A 19,449-nucleotide genomic window follows, 5' to 3' on the forward strand; every position below is an offset into this window, starting at 1 on the left:
TGACCATAATAGACCATTATGTTTAAAAAAAAATTGTGACTAATTTTGCAAGCTTTAGATTGCTGGACCAGGTTTGCTCTCAGTTTTGGATTTTGAGGTGGTTGCTTATAGACATAACCTCTACCTTGCTAACCATTTTGCTCTTAAGTTCATCACAGCTGATACATACAAGATTCACCTATGAATTCATTATGATAAGGCTGGTCGGTTTGTCTGAGAGAGGAAATAACAATGGAACGCCCAAACCAGAAAATGTTACTTTTTTACATCTTTTGCTGCAAACACTTCCAAAACACCAGGGGAAGAAAAGCAGGCACAACAGAGGCAACGTTCACCTCAAGCATCCTCCTTGTATCATCACACTCAACAACAGATTACACAGAGACAACACATAGGCGGAGATGCAGCCAAGCAAGAGAAGGCGCTGGAGAAAAGTTCAGCAAAGTTCATTTCACCATGTTGATGGCAGAGCTTATCATCCAGCATAACCACAGCCAAGGCTCCAATGAAACCACAGAAGAAAACACGCGCTTACAGAGAACAAAATACCAGACAGTACTTCCTGCTTGTGAAAGCCTAAACAACAGATGATCATTTCCCCTAATTATTAGTGTATTTGTCGCTGCATGACGACAGGGTTATTAAGCAAAATGTATTGAAATCCTCAATTCCGGGAGCTGTTGGTGTAACGTTTGTGGAAACATAAGCAGAGAGTACAAATACTAGTGAGGGAACTGGAGCTGAAACGAGTCAATTAATTGATTAGTCAATTGACATGAAATGAATCAGCAACTCTATTGGTAATCAATTCATTGTTAATCATAATGGCCAAACATGACATGTTGCTGCTGCAGCAGTTAATATGAGCATTTGCAGCTTTATGTTTTAATATGATATATCAAACTGACTATCTTTGGGTCTGGACTGATGGTTGGACAAAACATGGCTTTTGAAAACTTAATGTTTAGCTTAAGGAAATTTTTCATTTTCACTATTCGATTCTCCACGCTGGTATACCAAGAGATCCAAGCCATTGCCATATCACCAATCATGGCAATCCAGCTATTTGTATTGCAATAAACACTGTCTTTCACCTACACAGTATTATCACCATGCTTTATCATTCCCTTATGCTTCTATCATGTGACTTCTTTAAGGATTAAAGGAAAGTGCCTGTTTTAAAGGGATGACAGGGAAGCGTCGGAGAACATCACATGATGTATGCACACATTTGAAACATGGCGGATTCATCTGGATTATTTTAATAATATCAGTGTGGCAGTAATATGAATGTATTGTCCAGAAAATGAGTTCTGCAGCTTTCATTTGAATATCTTTTTGATTTAAAGGCCGATTCCACTCAAGAGTTGGACCTTCACTGTGCAAAATTATGTATGTGCAGAGTTTGACACATTCAGCATCTGAAGTGTGATTTGAAAAGTTGAAGTCCCCAGTGCACATACACTGAGGATGGACAGTGGATAATTTAGTCATACTAAATTATTCAATTTTATCACACTGACCTCTGCAAATGCTGGAGCTGCTTCCCTTTGGTGAGGCGTCTGATGTCAGATGGCAGTGATAATGATGATGCTGCTCACAGCTGGACTTCCAGGTGTGGGTCAGTCAGTCTTGAGAGGAACTGAGTCTTTCTATGAATCATTTTTAAAAAGCTTTAATTTCACTTCACTGGCCTTCAACTCAGAGAGGTGCTTGATGACGTCCACCATGCTGTCACAGAGTTTCCACAGCAGGTTTTCCTTCATCGCGGAGTCTGTGTTTGTACCAGACAAACTGACACTTAGAAAGTTTTACTTCGTCCAGCGTTAGCAGCTCCACAGCAGCAAGACTCTCCTTCACAAATCCTCCTGAATGAAGTCTCAGCCTCTTAGCTGTTAGCTGCTCACCACTCTCTGTCAGAATGTGGTCCATGAAAGCTGCTTGTTGGCCACCCAAACTCCACAAAGAGGGTCAACTATAGGTATGTTTGTAGCTGTAACGATGCCGGACATTAGCCTTCTTCATCACCGTGAGCTCGTCCACACAAACTACCTTAAACACACTGGTTTGTCTGTTTCTTCAACAAAAAATACTCGTTCGTCCGTGTCTTTTGGAAAGCACCAACAACCGAAACACTAATTCCGTTCAGTTAAAAGTCGCCATGATGCTTTGCTGTAATATCAACTGCGACGTGTGTTGCGTTCAAGGACCGCTCAGAAAAACGCCCTTTTCTGGAAAAAAGTATTTTATTGATTTATTTTTTTTATTTTTTATTTTTTTTGTATCTATGAATTTTGTCGCGGACCTGATGAAACGGTATCGCGGAGTGTTCCCCACCCGTCCTTTACAGTGAAGTAGGACACATCTTGAGTCTAGTTCTGAACTTGTGTCCAACTTTTGAAATGAACAGTATTTACATATTCACTCTGTAGATTCTGGATTTTTCGCTGCGGGAGATGGACTAGATGTAATTTTAAGAATGTTGAAAGCAGTAATTGAAGTTTCTGTGGAAAATCTATATCACAGAGATTATTATTCAAAGAGGAGTGTTTTTATATCTGTTTAAAAAATGCCTGGAGGGGGCCTTTAACTTTTGAATTAAAGCAGCCAAGTTCAGTTACCAACTCTAATAAAGAAGACTTTGGAAAGAGTGATAGGTGGAGAAAAGGAATGACAGAACTAAACATAAAATGACCGCTAAGATACAATTCTATGCTATTTTGTACTATCAAAGGTTTGTTAAGTCTTTTTCTGCAATAATTGCCAGAGATAAAATGTTATCTAATACATTATAATAGAAGAAATTGATAATTTCGAGACTAAGTCAATCATTAGGCACAGACTGCTATCAAAACCTGAGCAATCTTGTAGTTATTCTTTTAAGCCTCTAGAGGGCAGTGTAAATCAGGGTAAAGAGGTGATGTTAGAGGAAGTTCAATGGGCTTTTCACAGGCGACATACTGTAGACCAAAACTAAATACTGGCAGATGTAGGAAGAGTATCACATCAGCTTTTTTTTTTTTTTTTTTTTTTTAAATAGTACCTTTTTATATCTAAGAAGAGCGTAAAATAAAATGATAGAATGGAGGAACAAAAAGACAGGTGGATGTTGTCTAAACAGATATCTTTACGTGAAAATGCACTTGCATAGTTTATGATAAAGGTGACAATAAAGACTAGGGATTTATGTGGAGGACTTGCTGAGGCAACCACATGACAAATATCAAAGAGAGGAAAACATCACACAGACTGTTGTCATAACAACATATTGCAGTGAACACAAAGTACCATCTGGCATGAAATTTTTAAGACACATCGAGAGGACAAGCCGATAGATAATTATTTCCCAGGAATAAGAATTAGACTGAATGAGCAGCTTCCATATAAACAGTGTAATAAAAAATAAAAAAAAGTGTTGTGAGCATGGAACGAAGTTGAGCATCAAAGCGGTCAGGACGCACAAAGGAGGAAATGCTATAAGTCATGGGAAAGTTTGATTTCCTCTCTGTTTTACAAGACCTGCTGCATGATTTGAATGGAAAGTACCACTTAGGAGAGAAGGGGAAGAAGTTTTCGTTGCACAATGTTCCTTGAGCCAAATGTCCTAATTCATAGTTGTTAGCAGCTCACACACACATTAATCACACACATTAATCTGTATTCAGCCCAGGTCCAGCCTGACCTTGAGCTTTTCACCTGAGGTATGCGCTTTGCATCCATTAAGTCGACGTGGTGTAAAACCATCTCACAGCATCAGCGTGAAGTGTCTATTACCACCGTCTTATTTCCTGTTTATATGGCAACTGCCTCAACATCCTGTTTTTAATTACTTCTCTCCAGCAGCAGATGCTTCTCACAGCAACCTGCTGTGGATTACTCCCCTGAGAACTAATGTGCTGTGACAGACCCCACTTTTCCAATCAATAACTCGCCCTAAATCTGCCATCTCTCTGCCTGCCAAACACACTCCCACTTCTAATGGCACATCATTTTCTTTAAGGGGGTGTAATTGCAGACTGTGGAAAGCTGTAGCCCTTTGTGTTCCAACTACGCAGATACTGTAAAGGAATCTAAAGTACAGAAATTACAGCACAGGAAGTGATGGGGGCTTTACACTGTGCTCGGTCTCGCCACCACTGCCATCACAATACCCTCAGAGAGCGCATTCACTTCCCTGTTTTAGCTGAGTGCTCAGATAAATCGCTGTGCCGCTTCATAAACCTGTTGGCGCAAGCTCGTCGAGGTGTTTGTGTGATTTCTGTGGTAAGTGCAGTCTTTTATTTTTCAGGCAAGGCTACCTGATCTGTCTGAACCGTTCAGACGGAGGAGGGAGTCATTTTGGCAGACATGTTTTATAGTCACTTGCCGTATGGCTGCTTCGCTGCTGAGTTTTGGGTCAAACTTATTTCAGTCACTCTGCAAATTTGTTTTATTCTGCAGCTTCACATTAATCGCTTTCCTGCTTTTAAATGGTCAGCCTCAATACACAATTGACACTTCAGTACAGTACTGTGGAGAAAATGAATGCTTAAATGTGAAACGTGGAAGTCACATGATTTACTAGCAATACACAGCATCAGTTTACAGTTACTCCATTCTCTCTACAGTGTAACGTGCAACTACAGTAAGTTTTTTATCGTAAATTCTAATAATGGAATGACACGTCTAGACTGACATGGTCTGTTTGTCTTCCTCCAGCTGCACAGCTTTTAAAAGCACATATCCAAATTACTGAGCAGCAACTTCTGCAAACTGTAAAACACAGATATGTGCACATTTAGATGCAGCCTGTGGCTAATTCACTCATTTTTTTTCTTTCAAACACAGAACGTTTGTCTGTGCTTACACTGGTGATTTGCTTGTTTGTGTTTTTTTCTTAGATTCAGAAAATGAGGGATTCTTCTACATAATGATCAAAAGTAAGTTGCGTTACCTCGTCTTTGCTCCTGGCATCGTTTAACACTTGAAATTTAACAGATTATTGTAGTCAAAATTGTCAAAATCAAAAATCTGAATCTGTGAATAAATCTTTATGTTTTGTGAGTATTTTTTGTAGCTGACAGTAAATTACAGAAGTACTCAGCTTAGATTGAAACAATTTCATACTTGTTGTACATGTGACCAAAATATCCCTTTTCCTTAATTAAATCCTTGCTAGAAGTACATGACCTTTATCAATTAGTCAACTAAAATAATGCAAATGGTCTAAAAGCAATTATTCAATGCAAGAATCACCAATATCTCGTTTCATTCTGTAAGTTTCAGAATGAAACTGAATCTAAACTTCTCCAACATGTCTGTGGAGTCTGACGCTGTAAGGCCGAAGCAGGGCCTGGTGGAGCACCGCATGGCTGGCCTGATCTTCTACTGCTTCGTCTTCGTCATCGGAGTCATAGTCAATATCACTGCTTTATGGGTGTTTGCCCTCACCACCAAGAAGAGGAACTCTGTCACTATCTACATGATAAACGTGGCGGTGGTGGACCTCACCTTCATCCTGCTCCTCCCCTTCAGAATGGTTTACCACCACCAGGACTATTGGCCATTTGGAGATCTTTTCTGCAGAATCAGTGCGGCTCTCACCATCTTCTACCCCTGCATGGCTCTGTGGCTGTTCGCCCTGATCAGTGCAGACCGCTACATGGCCATCGTCCAGCCGAAGCACGGCAAAGAGCTGAGGAACGTCCCAAAGGCCGTGGTGGCGAGTCTTGGGGTGTGGCTCATGACTTTTGGTGGTACTGTACCCCTGCTCTTCTCTGAGGATGACCCCGATCGCATCTCCAACTTCACCACCTGCATCAAAATGCAAGACATCATCTACATGCGCCATGACAACCCTGTCAACTTTGTGCGGCTCATTTTCTTCTTCCTGGTTCCCATATGTATCATGATAGGCTGCTACATTGTCATCGTGGACAATCTGATCCACGGCCGCACCTCCAAACTCAAACCTAAAGTGAAGCAGAAGTCCATCCGGATTATCATCACACTGATTATCCAAGTGTTGGTGTGTTTTGTGCCTTTCCATGTGTGTCTAGTGCTCCATTTGGTGGGGAAAGCCAAAGATGGGGGGTTTAGCACATGGACAGTCTTCACCACGTTCCTGATGAACATGAGCACAGTGTTAGATATCATTCTGTACTACATCGTCTCCAAGCAGTTCCAGGACAGGGTGATCAGTGTGATTCTGTACAGGAACTATCTGCGAAGTGTGAGACGGAAGAGCAGGCACACACACACGGGCAGCGTCCGATCAATGAGCAACCTGACCAGCGCAATGATATGAAGCAACAATCAAACATCCACGTAGAACAGCGCGCTGATATGTACTGTGCTCGCTTTGGCACAATGTAACACTGAATGCATCACTGTGAACATGGTTCATTATCAAAAGGATCAAAACTTGCAATTAATTTCCAAGGTGTAATTTGCACTCACAGTATGGGAGTGCTGCTGTTGTGGCAAAAACATCTGTGTTCAGAGCTGATTGACTCACCCATGAGACTTGAGATGTTTTCTGTGCATCTTTGCTCTGGCAGACAAAGCACGGGTGGCTCAGGTGGAATACAAGAAGGCGTAAATAAAGCTTCTAATCATTAAAACATAGCTTACAGTATCTCGGCGCTTGCTTTGTTAGTATGTATAAATACTGAAACCCCTTTCAGTCTTGTTACGGCATCAGCCAACGTCTATAAAGGGCCTGATTACCTCAACGGGGGAAAACCAACAGGAAACAATGGTGGGTTTTTAAGGTGAGTTGCTTTTGTTTGGTCACTGCACCACATTTGCAACTGCGCCTCCGTAACACCTCGATGTAGCATCATGATTTAAATATAACCATCAATGGTGCATGATGTGATGAGGTGCAAATAAGCCAGCTTGTTTGACTGGTGTCACTTCACATTATAACACTCATAGGCGTCCTGAAAATTGCTGTAAACTTATCGACCAGGTGATGGCAGCATGGCACAGCTAGAGCCCAGCTACCTGCCAGAGCAAGACGCAGCAGTGCTTTCTTTACCTGTGAAGAGGATAGTGCAAGATTTTTCGTTTGCAGCTTCAGAGTTCTTTATGTTTATATTCTACTTTTTTTTTTTTTTGTAAGCGCATTTTATCACATTTCAGCCGGCTTTATAAAACACATATTTCACTTTTAATCCTGTGAAGTTATCATTCCACCTTGTCATAGAGAAGTTGCTAACGACAGTCGTAACAGCTTCCTCAACCACGAATCAGACCAAAGTGTGTTTATGGTGCAATGTGAATTGTATTGATTAGATGTTAAATGATTCAGTCACTTAAAGTGCATTTACAGTAACATCCTCAAGAGATGTCAGCGAGGCTATTTACTAGATTTAAAGCAACCCTAACCTTAAAAGAGAAAACCTTTCCTGCACGAGGATACTTTGATGTCAGGTCTCTGCTGCACCACCGTGCAAGATCTTGAAATTTATCACTAATTTATTCCTCAAATGACAGAGAAGTTAGAGGGTAGTGAATGCGTGACAGTTCCAGCTCTGTGAAGAGACTGTTTAATTTAAATGGAGGAGAGAAACGTCACGTTTGAATGTGACGGCTTTGATAAGTGTCCTGCACAAACATCACCAGAGCTAAGGATTGATCTGGTGTTGCCAGTTGCTAAAATAATCAAGTTAGTGTGTCTGTCACACAGCGCAGTCTTAACAGGATTAGACAGTGAGTCAGTGTAGCTGAGTAACTATGTAGTGTCTCATGCAATTAGACAGTCAAGACACCCTGTGGTGTAACCACATGTACCATGGCAATTCTCAGAGTGGTTATCTTATGGATGATCAATTGCAAACAAAACTAAATAAAGTGATTTATACTGTGCAATGCTTTTTGTAGCCTATTAATGTTTCCCACATCTTCACAAGCAAGCCCAGTTCAATTCTCACTGAGATGTGGAATACACTGGTTAAAGGATAAATTGGACTGGGAGTCTGTATGGTTCCTGGTTGGTTTGTCCAGTGCTCACAGGTCAAGAAGAGGTCAGACTGTGGGATACAGACGGCCTAGATTTACACTGTTTTAATAAGAGGAGGGCAGACAACAAGATTTCCATCTCACACGGAATTCTGGGAACTGCAGTTCATCACATGATGATAGGTTTATTGGTCGGTGGACTACAAGTGGATTTATAACCGAGAGGTCAAAGGTCAAATGAAACATCAGAGAGTCGTCTATCTGTCCCACCTGTTAGACATCAAAGAAAAACCAGCCACGCTGTTCACAGCAACTGGCATTTAAAACAATTAAGTTTCCTGTCAAGTCCCTGTGATGAATTATCCGGAAGCTTTACCCGCTGTAATTCTAAATCTTCCCAACAAGTGCCTTTGTTGTAGAGAAATTAATGAAAACAAGATTGTCTTTCATAGGAGCTGATCTAACAGCGCGACAGCCAGCTGCTCTTCTTTGGGAATAAAAACAGTCAGCATTAAACACAGCTCACACAAAATACTTTTTTTTTCTACCACTCGTGTGGAAAACAAATCAGGCGGCGAGCGCAGTGGCCATCTGTTTTGTTATTTGATATGTGTGAATACATGTTGTAATGACTTTGTTTGTGAATCACTCTCCGCGGCAGAACACACGAGAGCTCTCGAAGTGCTGGAGTGTTCAAAGCTAATCATATAATTGGACACAATAGTCGATGACAAATGGAGACGCTTGGAGCCAGCCAGCTGGGGAAGTGAATATGTAATCATTGTAAAATCATATCATTTTTGCATATTTGAAGACAGCTTAATAGAGTTTGCGTGTCAGCACACGATCAAATGATGATCAGAGACAGTGAGGCTGTATTTGCTTTTCCAAATAGTGCTTTGTTAGACTATTCATCTTCATCACAATTAAAAGTGTTTCCCTAGTTTGTGTCTTACATATTCATTTGTGTTCTGTGCTATTTTGAAACAGATTTGGGACAAATGACCCTTCTGAATATGAAGGAAGAAATACGGTAGAGCAGTTAACAGCCTACAGCAGTGATTCCAAAGGGGTACTTGTACCCCTGAGTACTATTGCAGTTGCCAGGAGGTATGTGTAAAGACTGTGGAATAGCTCAACTGCTTTGGAAAAAATAGCAATTACAATTCATATATATATCAGCTAGAAAACCGGCAGTGTTTGGCATTGACAGTGATCAAAAAGTCTAAACCATTGGCTAAAATGATGGATAAATGCTTCAAACTGATATGTAAAGTAATGAGCAGATGGTTAAAATTGATAGCTAAAAGCAAAACAGTTGGAACATTTAGATAAAAGTAAGGCAAAAATGGTGAAAAGGCTACAAGTAATTGATTTATGGGTGAGACAGTTAATAGTAATTGATTAATGGTTGAAATAATGAGCTAAAAGTGAAACATAAATGGTTGAAATGTTCAGCTTCTGCTACTCCAAATATGTAGTTAATAGTTAAACTGTATAAAATACTGTAAAACAATTGAAACAATATTCTTAATAATTTATGGTGTTTAATAACATCCTGCTTAAAAGCAATTCAAATGAACATATCTGGAACATGAAGAGTGGTATCGATGGTCAACCCTGTCTCCTAGAAACTACATTTATATACAGCTCATTTGCATTCATAATGATGTTGTGCTGACAAACAGAAGTGCTGCCTGGACATGTTCAGACTCAATGTCTCTTTGAGTGAATGAAAAAATACATAGTATGTACATGCTCAGGGTGGACAGTGGTTTATTGGTCATTAAAATAGACCATAATCTTTCCCTAGCATTCACCAAGTGCTGCCAGTGATTGACCAAACATTTTAAGGGAAGACAAATTAAACGTGTTTCCAGTAAACAAACGTTCAGGATCAGATTTTTGCGACTTCACAGGTGCATTAATTAACAACCTTTTCCTCATTATGTCATCCCATTTCCTTCAAAACATTTTTTCTGCTGCTAATTAGTTGCAAATATACGTCATTTCCAGGAGACAGGGCTGTGCGAGGGCCTGTGGGGGAACTTCAAGTCCAGTCAAAAGTCATCCACAGGATTATTAAATATCAATGCTGTGTCAAACATTTATACTATAAGCTGATAAACACATATGGCTGCAGCTTGTGTCACTTGAACAACAACAGGAGAATAAGACAGTTTAGTTCGGAGCGCCGTTTCCTGCACTTTTACTATACCATTAGCCTTCATATTGTTCCCATTAGAGAGCACGAGGACATGAAAGAGAGCCTATAATGTTATATAGATACTGTACACATCCAGCCTCGCCTGGGCCTCCTCGTCTACTGTACGGCATTAGCAACAAGCAGCTGCCTGCATTTACATCGTTTAGCCTTTCTCTCAGGGCACTTTAATACACCGAACCTCTCCCCTGGTAAACTTTACAATAGGATGTTGAAGGATACTTCTGCACTGCCATAGGAAATGAGAGGCACATGTGCATGGATGTAGCAGCGCAACAGTGGGTTCCCCCCTGTGATGCTGAGCTTAAGGGCTGCACAATAAGACTAATGGATTCCTTTTGTGGACAAAACTAGGTTAAGCACATGAGCTATTGTTCTTATCTGTGGTAGATGTACAATGATATCTAACGTACAGTAGGAACTGCGTGAGGTGTTCCTTTTGTACACATATTTACCCCGAATAGCTTCACAGAGGTAATCTTTTCCTCTGGCGATCGCAGCCTGCTCCCGCATTGTCTTTCGTCTCCATTAAAAGGAGATAATCCACGGCAAGAGTTTGAAATGCTACTAAACTGACTCCAATTGACCCTGCAGTAAGCAGAGAACAGCAGAAGGAGAGGAAATGTATGGCCTTGATTACAGCTGTGTGTCTATTTTAGCAGATTGTTCTGTTGCTGATTCACACACACAGACAGCCACCATTAGCACATATAAATAATGTAAGGCCCTCGACTCTCTCTGTGTTTTTTTTCCAACTCTCTACTCAGCTAAGTGCCTGCATGGAAACCTTGGCCTCCTCCTTGTCAGGTTCTCCGTAGATTAGCATGAGATTTATTTTAAGTCAGTAAAGCAGCATGTTCTTGACAAGTGTTCCACTCAATGCATGTGGGAATGTTTTTAATTGTATCATGTGAAGTGGAATAGGAGCTCCGGTGGGGACTGCGTCAGGTTGTGTTAATATTTAATCCGGTCTCACTTCAGGTTCCTCATGATCCACGGTATCGTAAGAGCAGGAGGAGAAAGAAACATTACAAGGCGGATAAAGAGACACGAGTAAAGACATTGTAGCTCCAGGATGCTGTCTCACTCAGGATGCAGTGCTGTGAAAAGCTTGCGAAGACACTATTATGAGAGTCCACTTGTGCGTCTGTTGTGTGCCGAGGCCTGGGCCATTGTGCACGGTGCCCTGAACAGTGAGTGATATTATGGCAGCTAATGCTAATGCACTCATTTCAACTGTTGTGCATCTAAAGAGAGCTGACTGACAAATGTATTGTAAAAGCAGGTAGAGAAGAAGAGTTGTGTGTGCCCGGGGGGGAAAAAAGGGAGGACACAGCGTTAGCCTGTGGTGTGTGTGTGTGTGTGTGTGTGTGTGTGTAAGAGAGACACAGAGGGAAGGAGGGAGGGAGGGAAAGAGTGAGAGATGGAGGGATAGAGGGGAGAGCGAGAGAGGCCTTTCACTTCCTCTGTGTGCACATCACGTCTCCTCTCCCTGAGCTCAATTACAGGATTGATACTCAGAGAGGAAACTTCATCATGTCGTACAGATGTCTTCACTGGGAGACAGAGGGAGACGATGCATGTTGTCATTTAACGTGACATGGTCTGCGTTCATTCAAAACAAACAAAATGAGAAACAGTCGGACTATAGATTTCATTATAGGCTAATAATAAATACGGAGCACCGGCAAAGAGTGGGAACTCACAGGAGGAGGAACAGCAAATACTTACTGACGGCAGAATGAACTGGAGGTGGCCATGCCTGTTAGACAGAGAATTTAACAATTCTGCTGAGTGAATTAATCTAAAACAATAACTTGTAAACAATAATACTCTTTCAGCGAGCCATTCAGCTCCATCACAGTAAACATTTTTTACAACCCAGACAGCTCTATAAAGTGCTTTAGGCATCATTGGGCACAACCATCATTAGTCAGTGCCTGTGTGTAAACGTGAATAAAACCACTGTGTCGGTGATGCTGCGCAGACACAAGCCCATATCTATTTTACACTGTTTCATTTCAAACGTGACACAAGCAGAGAACACACTCCACAACAATGGCCATGTTTTGCTTTAATTTGATTAGGTTTTGTCTCAGCAAATGCCAAGTCCTGTTTTGCCTCAAGAACATATCTCTTAATCACGTTCCATCCAGGCTGCGTCTTTCATCTAAATCTCACAGCCATGGCTCACACCCAACTTTATTTTGCTGAAAGGTAGAAAAAAAAAGGCACACACACACACACACACACACACACACACACACACACACACACACACACACACACACACACACACACACACACACACACACACAAGCATGTGCACACACACATTCAACAAGGGGGAATACAATGACAAAAGCCTAGCTCTCATCTCTGTCACATAAAGTGATGTGTTTAGCTGTGTGCAACTGAGGTGTGCGTGTGTGTGTGTGTCTGTGTGTGTGTCTGTGTGTGTGTGTGTGTGTGTGCACGTGTGTGTCTGTCTGCAGGGCTCAGATCCATGTTGTTTGGTTTGCTTCTCCATTAAGAGAGCTGTAAAGGAGAGGGAACAGATGGCTGCTGGCCCGCTCTGTCCTGCATCCTCTCACAACTGCCACACTTCCTGTGCGTCCATTAATCTTCTCTCACTACTCCTGCAGCACAACTTTATTAAAACAACTCAGGAGAGAGCGAACAACAAGCCTGCGCAGCTGTCAGGAGCACAAGACAGAACCATTCGTCCACAGAAGAAACGGCCTCGGATTTCTAGACGCATCTGTAAAACAGCTCGAGTAGAATCTGGCTGGCTTTGAAGCAGGCTCTGCAAAGCGCTCGCTGCAGTAGAGACACAATAAATGCTCATTAGAACGCAGCTGGAGCTGCTGTTGTTGCGGACTTCACAGGCATAGTTTGTCAAACTTAAACATGTGAGGCCCTAGCTCCCTGCCTGGGACAGACTACTGTTTCCTCTTTCTCTAAGAACATGTGGGAAATGCTGTGTAATAGTAAAGTTTGGTCTGAGTGCAGGGGAGCCCATAAACACTAAAACTACAAGCAGTGTGTCTGAGAAAGTGCTAAGAGTACAAATCTGAACTAATGCGATAGAACATGGTCGTTCTCAAAAATGAATAGAATGGTTCCCTCGGCTAATTAGCGTGGACCAATTGGAGGGAAATCAGATAACATTTCCTGAAAACAGCACATAAAGTGAGAGATAGCCTACCTGAAGCTTTAATCATACGCGGCCTCGATGTGTTGTCCTGCCTGATTGTTCTCACAGGAGGAAATATATTACTATTTAGGGGGACTTTGCAAATTTACATGTGGCGCGCTGTTATGACAAATATTCTGGGAACGTAGCTCTATTCGGCCCTGCGCTCTGTGTCCGTAGCAGTCAGTGGGTAAATTGAAAAATCAATTCCAATTTAAATTATTGGAATAAAGAACTCCAGCAGCCAGAGATAAAAAAAAAAAACTCTTCTTCTAGATCCCCTTTAATTGGAAAGTCATTTCTTCAGGGTATTCTAATGGTTCTGAGGGAAGATTGCAAAATAAAGTTGATGAGCTGGGGGGGAGGTTAATAGCACGCGCTTGTGTTTGTGTGTGTTCGACTGACCCTGTGTGTTTTCTTTGCTCTGCCACACAGTGTTCAGTCCTCCCCTCCCTTATGACAGAGGAGCCAAATGAAGACTAATCCAGTGGGCTCACACACACTCAGACACGCACTCCCTCACGCCTGTGGTCACTCGTCTCATCCATCTGCTATCTGGGGGAGTGTCGGGGGCTCTTGGGTCAAACTAAATTAACCATCCCTCGCTCACAATTGTAAAAATGTAATTGACTTAATATAACCAACCCTGGTGATTTGGATACTCTGTGAGTAATTCTGTCAAAGCTTACAGGCACCACTTCAGATCTGAGGACGTCTTCATGGTCGGCAGTGATGTATCATGGCGTGAAGTGGCTGCTTAAAGATACTAATTCTGTCGTAAAAGCCATATAAATCATTAATATCGGAACAATTCTTTAATTCATGTTTACTGTGATGACAGACAATTCAAATGGTAATTTTATGCACTGAATGGTTTAAATCAGGGATGCCCAAATTTTTTCCTTTGGAGGGCCAAAACTGAAAGTTAATGGTGGGCCAGGGGCCAAAGCAAACCCTGACGGTCTTGTATTTTTAAGATGCAAAATGGTTCTAGGATCCCAAGTTCCCTTAATTGACTGACTTCCTGCGGCTGTGTCACTCCACCTGCCATGTTCACATTCTGTAAATAATTAATAATTAGGGATTCTACATATTTGAGGAGCATCTTTACCTCATGAAAAAAAAAGAAAAAAAAAAAAAAAACAGTGTACACTCTCTTATTATTTTAAAATTAATTAAAAACATCTGGTGGGCCAAATCAAACCTTACGGTGGGCCGACTTTGGCCCGTGGGGGCCCACTTTGAACAGCCCTGGTTTCAAATCTTCTTATTTCAAGTTATGATGTAACGAACGACTTCAAGCTGCTGGAATCAATATTCTTAAATGAACAATGTATCAGATGTCTACCATCCGGCTCGGCAGTTCCCCCGATGTACTGACTTTTGTAGCATTTTTCTGCTCATAGTTTGGATTTTATGGCACACAACTTTACTGTTTTGGTTCAGGCTCACCTCTTTTCACCCTCAAGAGGCAGCTTTTCTTTGAAAAACTGAGCATGAACCCAACTGGACACCACCTACCCAGCACCAAACAACAGACAAAGTCAGCAACTACCTGCTAAACACTGTATTTAGCAGCTACAAAGCCAGATCTAATACTGTTGAATTTATAGCTTTTTTCCATGACTCCAAGTGACCAAAAGAAGAAAAAAAGGTTATTGCATAAAATATTGCATGTCGCAAAAAAATCTATTGTATTGTATGTTTTGTGTTATGACATCTCTTAAAGGACCGGTGCACAGGATTTAGTGGCACCTAGTGGTGAGGTTGCAGATTGCAAACGACTGAATACACCTCGCCAAACCCTCCCCTTCCAAGCATGTGGGAGAACTTACGATGGCTGCTAAAAACACAAAAAACACTCTCTGGAGTGTTTGGGTTGTCTGTCTGGGCTCCTGTTGAAACACTCCATGTGAAGAGGACCCGCTCGCTCTGTAGATACAAAGAGCTCATTCTAAGGTAATGAAAACAGAAGATGCTTGTTTTCAGGTGATTATACACTAATGAAAGCATGATTATGAATATTAGACTCCATTTCTGCCCATATGTCCCCCTAAATCTGACACACTGGACCTTTAAAGTTTCTGGCAGCCATTAAAAGTGGAACAAGGCAGATATGCGTAGCTGTTCCTGTGCACTGGTTTACCCACAAACTGAAAATAATGGTAATGAACAAACTAGTTAGACCACCTGTTCAACAGTGGGCAGAATTACAACATGTAGGAATATTGTAAGCTTAAATTAAATCCTTACCAAATAAGATGAAAAGGATCTAATGACCATCATCTCTGCATGTTTATGCAAAGACCCTTATCACCTCCATCCTTCCCACTGTTCAACCATTATCACTTCAGTATAGCAGCAAGTGTAAGCTTTGAACTGGCATGTCACAATCCACAGAGACCAGTACTCCCAGCAAAAACCTGTCTTGTATTATATCAACAATGCATTATACTTCATACAATCTTGTGTAAATCAATCTACCTTTCTCTCTACCTCTCTCCATCTCATGCCAACCTGGCCCGAGACCTTTCTGCGCTGTCTTGTTGACATTAAAGAAACACTGTGCGGAGACATTTCCATTCAAGAAACTTGTTGACATAGTTATCACACATCAAAGAGCCTTGTGTCATTTTGAAAAGGCCTTATGAGAGTAATGGAGATGTTAAAGGGCGCGTTGGCCCCAAATATCACAAAAGGATGAGAGGATATGAACATGCTTTGACTAAAAGACTGAAAGGAGAGTGAGCATGATAAAAAAAAAAAAGAAAAACAGTGAAATGCATTCTCTAGAGACGGAGGGGGAAGCGCTCGGCTCCATTTCCGCCTAAGAAGCGCAGAGTTAAAAGGTGGACCCTGTACAAATGAAACTCAATTTCACGCCACATTATCCCTCCCTGTTCTCTTTCCTGGCTTTCATTTTCATTAAGGCCAGAGACAATCATAAATTAATAATTACTGCCGAATGTCTAAGCGCAGGCCGCAGTCCTCGCCCTCCCTTTGCCTCTGTGGTCTTCCATGTTCACGCTTGCAAAATGTTAATTTAGGTAATGTGGCCTGGCCCTTGTCAGATAAAACTGTTTTGTAGTTTCGCTAATACATAATGGTCTATCTGATTAGGTGACATTAGTCCTATCTTTCAGACGATCAGTCTGCACCTTCCTAATGTCTCTCCACAGACTCAGGGCACCAATGAGTTATCAAGAGATGTGCAGTAAATGGCCATCTCCTGCTCGCGATGATGAGCAAGGAATTAGCTCAGTCGGGGTTAACAATGCAGTTGGGTGAGGTGTTGCTACGTATCGATATTTTGCAAGCTAAGTTTCACTTTTTTCAAAACCAAGTCCTGTTTTTGGCTGCAAAGTTGCAAAAAGAGGAACAGTGAGCCTTCAAAAATTACCAAAGGTAAATCAGTTATTTTCCAGAACGCTATTTTGAAATTTTCACATAAAAAAGAATTTTGCTACAAAACTTGCACTGAAGCCCAATGCTGCTCCATCCCTTCAGCCCGCGGACACAGCGGGGACGAGCTCACAGCTCGACCGTTGACTTTGTCCAAACAATCTGCTGCGTGCCACAAAATGTTAGCCAACGTTAGCCTGCCAAGTCACATGATGAGTCACGCCAAATGCTGACAGGACATAACGTTGACTAAGAAAAGTTACAGCAAACGTTGCTTTACAGTTTGTCAGGTGAGCTGCTGAATTAATTGATGGCTACATTCATTATGATAATTCTGACAGAGAAATTTGCCAAGAAAGTCTGTCATGATAAAGGTTAGCCCAATAAGCAGCTAGCATGACATTAGCAAGATAGGGTTCGGTAAAATCAAGTGCGTGTTCATGGCTCTCTGCCAGAAAGCATCGCTTGTGTGGACGACGAAGGTGAGCTCCAGGAGCAGCAGAGCAGTAGCAGGGTGGGTGGAGACAGAGGCGGGGACTACTTAAATGCATGCATATTTTATGAAGGTAAAGGTAGAGCAACATTGAAGACATTTTAAGGCATGAAGGCATTTTTTTTCCATGGAAAAAAATTCTAAAAACCTCATTTTGATGCACAGAGATGAGTTTGTCGGGCGTTAATCGATGCCCGGGGAGGAACTTTAAATCCTGTCAGCAGTGTCAGCGAACATGTTTCTTCAGCTGCCCGAGCAAACGCAAAACAACAAGAAACTGTACGATGTGATGTTCCGCAAACAGTGAAACGAGAGGCAGGATCATGCGGAATAATCACGTCTGGATGATGTCTTCATGAGCACATCTCCACGTCAAGCCAAGTAGATAAAGCACAGGACTCACACGGCTTCCAGTGCTGTGAATGTGCAGTCGGCGCTGTGCTTTCCTGTGAAGTGAAATGCAACACAGCTATAATGCACATTTGGTATTTAAAGTCTCCGTGCCTCATGGTCATATTTGTACTGAATTGAATTTATTACAAAATGTGCAGTGATATGAAACATGTAGCTGCGGGGCCTCTTCTCTCAGATGCCAGTGCAGGAAAAGGCATCAGATAGAGAAATAAACAGAATATCTGAGTAATAGCTCTGAACAGAGGATGTCTCACAAGCTCATTGGAGGCGAGCAGAGCGGAGCTTTCACTGCAGCAAAAAGAAGGAAGGATTGAGCCATTAAACGGATAAAGAGGACGCGATGTCAGTTTCTTTCACTCAACTTTGGAGAGTCGGTGTGAATCCGAACTCGACGAGAAGCATGGCTTCACAATTGATTGCCCATCGTGTGTCATATTGTTCTTTCAAGGTTGATTGAAACTTTAACCTCATTTTTAATGAAAAAAAGGAAGAAGAAATATTTCAGGCCTTGAATTTTTACAATGCAGCATTGAATTATGCAGCAATCAGTCAATTATTCATCTCTGTGGCTGTGTTACGGCCATGCTTTAAAAAGCATGCAAAATGGGAATGGGCCGAGCCTGCTGTGTCAACACATTTCACTCAGAATTGCTTACTAGAGAAATTTGTCTCTCAATGTCGATTCCTTCTTTTTTTTCATGCGTCTTAAGAGCTGTACCTGTTACAGCTGCTCTGAAGTGATCCCTGTGGATAAGTGTCCCATGAGGAAAACAAACAACAGCGCTCAGGAATGGTCAGTGCAAATTATCATTAAACACATGCACAGGGAGACAAAGGGCCACAAAAACAGGCAACGTCACCATTTACAAACGCAACATGGACGGCAGAGCTTCACAATTCCTTAACGACTCCCTCAAAGCTCAAGTGTTACAATAAAGTGGATATTACGATGCGTGACCCTGCAGCACGTACGACTGCTCAAAGCAGCGCTGTTTATTTTATGGTGATATATTGTGAATTAGTGTCATACACTTGAAAGTACACATGAAATAATTTATTTACAGTGAGCTTGGTCACACCCTCATTTACATAGTTGATCTAGGATTAGCCTGCGCATTAAAAAAAAAAAAAAACACTCACACATGCAAAGGGTGCACACACACACGCTTGCATCCACACTCAGTGAAAAGAAAGGAGAACGTACACAAGATATTCTCATCATTTGATTACTCATACATTTTTTTTCTGCTATACAAAGTGAAGAACAATATGCTCATTTATTTCTCTACAGCACAGTATACCTGCAATGTTTTTTAGGTCATTCATAATACACAGAAATGAGTTAAAAGACTGAGGGCTGATTGTAAAAGTCTCAGTAACCAATACGGCAAAAAACACAACAAAAAAAAAAGAGTAGAAGAAGAAAAAAAAGGAGCTGCCCCCAACACTCGCTTACATTTGTATCAGATCATATTAAAGTGTTAAGCTTGGCTGTCTGAGCGGCGACCAGCTACATGTTTACGTGTTAGTGGCCTTTCCTGCATCGAGCTGATACAAAGTCAGATCAGTGTGTGACTCGTACGAGCGAGAAGTGTGTTCGAGCAACATAGTTAACTCACATAGTTTATCATCAACATGTTAACTTTATTTGAATTTGAAGTACAATGAAGAGATGATTCGAGAAGCTATATAAGTTATCAGTGACAACAGACCTAGACACTCCATTGAGAACAAAAAGAACAAATACATCGTGAACATGGGACACGCCTCCTCCTC

General features: G+C 41.5%; 1 protein-coding gene across 2 annotated transcripts; it reads left to right on the top strand.

Annotated features, from left to right (window-relative positions):
* Positions 1-4,112: 4,112 nt before the first annotated feature.
* Positions 4,113-8,335, top strand: gpr18 (G protein-coupled receptor 18). 2 transcript variants are annotated; one of them, XM_070976081.1, is made up of 3 exons: positions 4,113-4,263; positions 4,881-4,919; positions 5,260-8,335. In XM_070976081.1, the coding sequence occupies exon 3, from the start codon at positions 5,267-5,269 to the stop codon at positions 6,284-6,286; it is 1,020 nt and encodes a 339-aa protein (XP_070832182.1). In that variant the 5' UTR covers positions 4,113-4,263; positions 4,881-4,919; positions 5,260-5,266; the 3' UTR covers positions 6,287-8,335. The 2 variants fall into 2 exon arrangements, with proteins under 2 accessions (XP_070832182.1, XP_070832181.1); XM_070976080.1 differs by lacking the exon at positions 4,881-4,919 and having other exon boundaries at positions 4,179-4,263.
* The last annotated feature ends 11,114 nt before the right edge of the window (positions 8,336-19,449 follow it).

This window comes from Chaetodon trifascialis, chromosome 12 (genome assembly GCF_039877785.1).
Source record: "Chaetodon trifascialis isolate fChaTrf1 chromosome 12, fChaTrf1.hap1, whole genome shotgun sequence".
NCBI classification, from domain to species: Eukaryota; Metazoa; Chordata; class Actinopteri; order Chaetodontiformes; family Chaetodontidae; genus Chaetodon; species Chaetodon trifascialis.

Bases quoted from the DNA above. Each gene is read 5' to 3' on its own strand.
- gpr18 (XM_070976081.1), top strand. From the start codon at position 5,267: ATGAAACTGAATCTAAACTTCTCCAACATGTCTGTGGAGTCTGACGCT.